The sequence below is a fragment of the Symsagittifera roscoffensis genome, chromosome 8, assembly GCF_963678635.1.
Source record: "Symsagittifera roscoffensis chromosome 8, txSymRosc1.1, whole genome shotgun sequence".
In the NCBI taxonomy this organism is placed as follows: Eukaryota; Metazoa; Xenacoelomorpha; order Acoela; family Convolutidae; genus Symsagittifera; species Symsagittifera roscoffensis.
Genome location: NC_087069.1, coordinates 32,729,350 through 32,737,527, shown reverse-complemented (window position 1 = coordinate 32,737,527; position 8,178 = coordinate 32,729,350). Strand labels below are relative to the sequence as shown.

Genomic DNA, 8,178 nt, shown 5'->3' with positions numbered 1-8,178 from the left:
TGGCCCCGTCCCCAATAGCCAGAGTGATCTCTCCCTTGGCCAGAGTCTGAGTCATCTCCACCAACTCAGCCTTCTGCAGGGGCTCCAGTCTGCAGGCGGCCACTGATTTGAAGTTGCAAGTGAAGTTGTACAGCGCTTGGCTGATTTCCACATTCTTAGGTGAGAACTCCAAGGTCTTCAAAATGGACCCTAAAAACAATTGAAATATTTATTTCTGAGAAAATCTTGCTCGTTTTTTTAACATTTCGTGGTTTTCGGTCACATTTGAACGCCTGGGATTGGTAACCAAAAATTATGCACACTGTAATATATGATTTGGACATCCGATTCATCTCATATAGCAACCACACATCATCAGATGTGAGAAAACAACTGAACTGTTTGACCTCAACTGACCTTCGAAAATGAGTCCATGCTCCTGTTGTGCCGAAGTGTGCTTGGAGTGTATTTCACTGGATATTCTACTTATCTCATGAAGTATATCATCTTTTGTGTCTCCTGGCTTTGCCTCCAGTTTGTGAGATGTGAAACTGTTAGAATCACTTGAGAATAGATGGCACGAGTAGGCTATTTCGAATGCAGTTTCCAGCTTATCACCTGCATAAAAGATAAACATTCTCAAATTCGTTATCATGACCGGATATTGGCATCTCTTCAACTATCCCCCTCTTCTATGGTACCTAGTAAAGAATGACCACCCAAGGGGCAGAAACTGCAGTATGGGGATATACTTAAAAGATCCGAATATTGTGCTCTTAGAGTAGGAACAGCAATTTGAATCAAACTGAAGCCGTAACAGTGCAATAACGCGACAATTGGCAAAAAAATCAATTGCAACAAAAAAAACTGAGTGTCGGTGTTTCAGATTTATATTTTATTACCTAGATAAAGAATCATACGCTAACTTACACAACAGTTTCAACCACAGAAGAAATAATCTGTTTGCTCAAGCAAAGTAATGGTTAAACCAACCAGTGAGCATCCATACATTGATGTCGGCTGCTCTCAATGCGGCAATACACTCTGGCACTCCATCCTGTAGTTTATCCTCCACAGCAGACACACCCACCAGATCCAGTTGGGACTCCAGTTGTTTGACCACGTCCTCATAGTCACGGTCCAAAATGAACTTCTCCTCTAAACCATGAATAGGCAACATTTAGATTAAATCAGGGACAGAACGCGGGTCCGATCGTATAAGAGTCCTCGATTGAAATCTTTTGTCTCATTTGCCAATTTTCGCACCTTTTTTCAACAAGTTTAACACAAAGAAGAGGAGCTTGGCACCACTTGCGAAACAACACAAACATAGCATGGCACGTTAGCCGATAGAAAACGAGACGAAAACCACTAAGTAAAAACTTAATTTCATAATAAAAAACTTTGAATTCGAAGCACTTTGAATTTACTATCTTTTGATCAACTTTTTTTCATTAAACTAACCCGATTTGCGACACAGAGGCGAAGGTGCAATTCGCAAAAGCAAGCAAAAATGGGATGGTCAAAATTTATATAACGGGATGTTCATAAGGAAATACGTAATAAAAAAATAAGCTTGGTAAACTAAAAATCTTGACCCCGACTGGAGTTGATCTTCTCACCTCCTGACTAATAGCTTGCTGTACCACAACAATAGCTACCAATCACACATGCTAATAAATTGCCAACGCTAAAAATGTACACAGCAAAAATACTACCAATCTGTGTCTGATTAATGCGAGTCTGGTTAAAAAAAAGCCACCTCGTTTATTCTGGGAAAACTGAACTAAACTTCGAAATTAGAACTCATCCAGGTTTTTTGAGCTATTTTCACTTTCGTTATTGGGAGTGTAACTTCTCTTGTTTTCAGAAAATGAATTTGTATAAAAGGAAATTTGAAGTCAAGCCGCGAAAAATCGAATTAACCGTGAAAATGAAAAAGTCAACAATTTCTAGATTAAATGCGATGGTCTGAAAATTATCATCTCGCAAAAATTACAGGTCCCGTCCAGACGCTAGTCGTTCCAAGTATGTGCGTTACCTCTGCGCCAAGTCGGCAGACTCAGTGAATAGGATTCAAATTGTAATTAAGCAAGCTGAAACACGTAATCTTCACGTTCATTTTATGTGAATAAATTTTTTAACGGGAAACAATATATTGGACGCAATACCCTATCTAATCGCAAAGGTAACACAGAGCACAGAGGCAAGCTGTGCTTGCAAACATTAGCCAGAAAACGACAAGAAAGCAGCTCTATAAAGTGAAATAAGAAAAATTAGAACACAGTGGCGAAGCTTCGCTTCGCAAATACTAGCGAGAACACAAAAAGCAGCTCTATAATGTGCAATAAAACGATTAGAAATATTGCTTCAAATAGAAAAAAAAAATCGAATACGTCTGAGATTCGAACCTGCGACCTAGAGTTCAATAGTGGATTTTTTGTCTTTTTACATAGAATATAAGCTTCGCTTCGAAAACACTTGCGATAACACTACAAAAAAAAACAGCTCTATAAAGTGCAATAATAAAAATTAGAAATAGGTCTCGAATTAGTAAAAAAAAAAATGGCAACCTCTTAAGATTCGAACCTGCCTAGAGATTAAGAGACTCATACAATAACCACTCAGCCACGGAAGCTTAATGGGCACCAAACACTAGCCACAAATAAAACAAAGAACAGATGCTATGTAACTTCCAATGTTACAGATCCTGATTATAGCAAAAGTGCCACCAAATTAAGCACTTTTATTTGTCAGTTAGGTTGGAAAAAAGTAGTTTCATACTAATACACTATGCTCGCAAGCTCACTAGTGTAATGATCATGTTACAGAATTGTTAGATAAACCTTCAGCACGCCACAAACAAACCTTGCGTGGTCTTCGGATCTGATAACTTTCCCAGAATAGTGTCCAGATTAATAACTTCATCCGATGTCAGAGTCCTACTTGCAAAGAGCAACACTCTCAACCCCTGCTTTGAATACTCATTAACCTGCTGCAAGCTCTTACTATTGTAACTCTTCAAGGATTTCGACGTTAGTTTATCCAACATTGTCATATCGGCTCCTTTTGTGAATATCTTATACTCTCCACTTCCTGCGGAATCTGATACATTTTTGAATATAAGTGACATCCGTTTTCTGTTGCTGTCAAAAGGCACAACGTGTAACTCCTTTAGTTTAGTTTGAGATCCGTCCGGTAATTCTACAGTTGATCCGTTCTTTCCTCGCGATTTCAGAGTGTAACCTAGGGATTTTGCTCCTAGCACTAATGCGTGCTCGTCTGGGGAACTGGAGATGAAGCCTTGGTTCGCTTTGTCGTTTGGCGTGACACTGTTGCAGCTGGCCATCATTACAAGGAACTCATGCAGACCTCCAGAAGGGTACACGTTGAAATGCTCAAGTGCGAACTTCTTGTTCAGATCTTAAAAAAAAACACATAAAAAAGTTAGATAATGTTTAACTGAGCGTAGCTTCAGAAAAGTCTAAGTACAAGTTCTTCTTATTATTTCTCAAGAATTGCGCAAGAGTTTCAAGGCTGATCGAGAGCCTTAAGTGGTGATCTGGAAAATCTTTTTGATTCACATTGTTATATAACAATTGTAGTCAACTATAGGACTATAAACATTTTGACGAATGATTTCGACAAGTCTCTTAATCATAATTAAAAAGGAGCTATTACGTAAAAAGGAGCTATAAGGAGCTATTATTCATATCAGGTTAAATGAACAGCAACAGATAACAGAAGATTTACGTAACACTAGATTAACTCATAACAGAAGATTTACGTTTTGCCGATTTCTTTTTAGCGCTTCTCCGAATACGTCGTTTCTTTACTGGAAAATTTCATGGGTGCAAATGAGCATGGAAAGCGTTCTATTAAATATGAGTATAACAGATCCATTTTTCAACAAACAAACTACGAGATACAATTAGTGTGGTTCTTGCGGATCCCTTTGGTGCCAATCAACTTCATTAAACGATGGATCACATGCCGGAGAGAAGCAGTTTGTTCATTGCTTTGCATTGATTGACTATAAGTGTCCTAAAATTTTGACACAATTTCAGCAAAATTAAAATCCTTGAAATTATCACCAAAAGTTGCCTGTGGTGTCAAGCCCCAAGTTGACAATCCACATGAAAGACCTCAACTCAAACAAAATTATAAACTCAAATTACTGCAAATGCACATTTCATTTATTTCGGTTAGAAGAATCTATGACTTCAAGTTTTCCTGATGGTTATTTAAACTTGTTTGCGGTGCGATGCGTGTGTGGTCCTGATACAAGCGATCTTTTCTGTTTTTTTATTTTTCAACCAACTGTTTTTAAAATAGTGAATTAAGAATTTTGATCTACAGCTGAAAGGAAATACTTGGACTATCAATGTGCAACTATTTATTGTTACATTTGCATTAGCAAATCAGAAGGTATCTGATTTCGAAATAAGAAACTCTATGTTCCTGATAGAATCTCTTGTCAATATGAAGTATCCAATGTACCTGTGTCTGTGTCGTAGGGTGTCTCTGCGACATAACACTTTTTGAACTGCATCTTGTTCTGGGTGAGAGTACCTGTCTTGTCACTGAACACGTGTTTGATCCTGCCCAACTCATCATTCAGATTGGATGTCCTCGCCCTCGCTTTGATCAGGTTAAACACCATCAGAGGATCCTATAAGCAGATCGAATCACTTCATGTATTTTAATAATAGGTCAAAAATGCATCTTTCGTTGCTTTTTAAAAAAAAGAAGTATGAAGACAGTCAATAAAATATTTTGGCACGTAAAATATTAAAAAAGCATATAAAAGAATATTACTTATTTCGTCGCATGCTTATGATGTAGGCCTAACTATTTATCTCAATTATCGAAGATTCCATGTCAAGTGCTCTCGTATCAAGTTTCCCTGAAGCCAAACTTTTCCGTTCGCACTATATTAAAGAAAATTTTTTAATTGACTTACACTTGCCTGTTTGAGTTAATTCAAAAATTGCAAATAAAGTGTTCATTTTTTGAAACTGATCAAATTGAAACCAACTAACTGAGTTGATGAAGTATGCCTGCACAATCTTCACCATCTCAACCGTGAACATAAGAGATATGGGGACTAGATTGTTGAATAGGATGAAGAAAGTGGCATAGACTAGCAACACAGTGGCCACTTCACTGTCAAATACCGCAGTGTATGACTTGTCTGGGATGTAAGGCGAGATATCTGACTCCTTCATGCGTTCCCACACCAGGTATCCAGTGAAACACACTAGGGCGATTGTCAACATCATGGCGAAGATGAAGTAGATCTGAACAATATCGGAATACATTTACATTTTATCAAATCATTGTCAAGACTGAAAATCTAAACCAATCAACTTTTAGACATCGTAAATTGACTTTTGATCGTAAATTCATTTTTTGAACTAGTGAAAGTGCAAAGTTATCAACAGGTAGTTTCTAGTCGAAATTAAGCCCAATAAAATTTTCCATGAGTTGACTTCATACAAATTGTTTTTAAAATGAATGACTGTCAATTAGTCTTAATTAATGCGAGGAGGACATACCTGGACATTTGTGATTTTCTCCAGAGAAGACTGTTTTAGAGGAGGAGGTTTGTTGTTCTAAACAAAGGAGTCACTTATTTTAAATTTGACGCAAATCCAGCAAGGGTCCAAAACATAATATAAAGCTATCTATCTGGCGCAAAAAGGCCCATTTGCGGAAATCAAATCTAACAAAATCTCGATCTAACAACTTATCATGCCTCTGAGAATGTGTTTTTGTGAATTTGAGGTTTTGATCGCAGTATCAGTCACGAAACCCGACTTGACGAACTTGTAGAACAAACACGACTAAAAAATCTGTTTGTTATGCCACTAAATAAATATTTGAAAAAATTAAAATTTCGGGGCTCTAACTTCAATAGATGACTTACCAGTGATATTTTAGCTTCTGGTCCAGTGTAGATGACACATGCTACCACCCACTCAGTATTCTCCAGTCTACACTCTCTCAACAGTAGATTGTCTATGCTAAGCGAGATTGCCTCCCCTGTCGAAGTAGAGGCGGCGCCAGGTCCTGCATCTGTGTCTATACCAGTGGCTTTAGATGAGCCCGTCGCATCTGCAAATATTAATTTTGAGCTTTGAAAAAACCCCTTCAAGTACTTAAAAGTAAAGTTTTTGCGTGAAATAGTGAGCAAAACTTCTTTAAAATGTTTCGTCGAAGATCATAAAAAAAGAATACCCTTTTCGTTTTGATTAGCCGCAGCTCTCGTTTTGATTTCTCGCTATTTTCTCTCGTTTTGATTAGCCTATTATCAGATTCAATGATGTCGAACTCGAACATAAGAAAAACACTGCAGTTTGGCCGTACAACAGAAGAGACCCTTCCATTTCAGCCAGTTAATCAACTAAGATTACCTGCTCCCATTAGTGATGATGTAGCCAATGCATGTTCCTCATCCTTCCCAGCTGCCACGGCTGAGTTGGTTAGATCCTGCAGCTGTCCCTTGAACACCGCCATGTTCTTATTCGGACACTCACACATGATCACAAAGCGGGCATCGCCAAGCACCTCTAGTTCAGAGTCCACTGCTGCAATCACAATTTACGAATAGATTATGTTATTCTCCTTATTTTAAAGATAAAATTGCTTTATAACACGTTTAACATTTATAGCATATTGCTTAAGCTTAGTTTTTTTAAATAACAAACCAAAGTTGTTTACAGACTTTATTCGCTTGTGAGGCGATACTTCACCTCAAACCAACTTCAATATAAAATAGTCTCTCTCAGTCTGTTTTGCATTGGAAATCAATCAATCAGTCAATCTATTTTTTTTTCATTATAAGCAGCGTTAACTGGTTGGAAAACTGCTGAAAATGTTCTCAAATTTCAGACCTTTAGTACGCATTTTTTAGCTTATTTTTTTTCCTCTCAGCACAATTTTCCTGTCTGTTCGAGCATCGCCTGGTAGATTTTTCATTCAATTCCTAAATAGAATTCTGCAACAGGACTCTAAAAGATACTTCATTGTTTTAATGTGTTGTAAATTTAAACAGTATGATTTTGAACAGCTACTCAGGCGGCATCATTTTAACTCTTCAAATGAAATAGACAAAAAATGAACCCATCATTGGAGAAGAAAGACCGTGAAAAAGCAGCACGAAAACTCTATCGTGCTATAAGTGTGGAAAACGTAGAATGGTCTACTTCACGCATCGTTGTGAAACTAAGAAGCCAATTAAAAATTGATTTTTTAATTTAAACTTTCAAAGCAGAAAAGAACTTGAGAACAAATTCTACTCAGAGGCAAAACGGAGCTTAGCATCATTTGCGATGCCACAAAAATACCATGCAAGCTAGCAGACAAGAAAGGAAAGGAAGCAACTAAGTCCGGAATGATGTTCTATTTGCTGAAAACACTTCCAGAAACACATTTCATGGCGTTCAATTAAAACAAAAAAAAACAACTTTTGAGTGAGAAAAAAATATTTGTCATGAAAAACTTTGAACTATAAATTTTCAAAGATTTTCTAAAATTTTCTAAGATTCTAAGATTTTTAACGTTTTGTGCGATCCGGAGGAAAGCAGATGAATTACGGTTCCCTCGAACGATCCAAACTTAGGGTAGCAAGCCAAAAAAAATTAAGCCGCAATCATCAAAGCCGAAAACATTTTAAAGCAAAAAAAAAATTAAAAAAAGAGGAAAATATTCAAAGTCAAGGTAAGTAGAGTTACAAACTGCAGGAGTAAATGAAAATATAACAAACAACTGCTATGAAGACTGCACACAGCAAAAATTCTAATATGTGGCAACTAAGCCGACAAAACATAGACAGACAAATAATAAGCCACAATTTTTTTGAACGGAATATTTTCAGTTTGAAAAAAAAAACAGGACCAGGTCAGATACGAACCCAGAACCTTTGCTTCCCAGGCGTATTCGTTACCTCCAGGCTAAGTGCCAAAGACATTCATTATGAGCCAAATTCATAATGAGCCAACATACAATTTGTTAACCCGAAAAACGTATCTACTCCGATTTGATAACGCTTGCTATTCGCAAGCGTAATTACTCTATTACTGCAAAACAATAAAATATAGACATTCTAAAATACTACTTCGGATGGATCGGGATGTTTAATTAGTCGAAAACATGTTGCAAACGTCTTTCGAAATTAATTATTACCAGCGTGAAAAA

The 8,178-nt window shown here is 37.1% G+C and overlaps 1 protein-coding gene across 1 annotated transcript in view; it reads right to left on the bottom strand.

The window, feature by feature from the left end:
- LOC134852979 (probable phospholipid-transporting ATPase IA) overlaps nucleotides 1-8,178 on the bottom strand; it is a gene marked incomplete in the record, with an annotated part of 42,388 nt that overhangs the window by 14,542 nt on the left and 19,668 nt on the right. Inside the window, 9 exon segments of the mRNA XM_063868873.1 lie at nucleotides 1-189; nucleotides 397-597; nucleotides 973-1,137; nucleotides 2,848-3,402; nucleotides 4,480-4,651; nucleotides 5,022-5,279; nucleotides 5,538-5,594; nucleotides 5,909-6,096; nucleotides 6,396-6,569. Of these exon segments, the coding sequence (XP_063724943.1) occupies nucleotides 1-189; nucleotides 397-597; nucleotides 973-1,137; nucleotides 2,848-3,402; nucleotides 4,480-4,651; nucleotides 5,022-5,279; nucleotides 5,538-5,594; nucleotides 5,909-6,096; nucleotides 6,396-6,569 (1,959 nt within the window).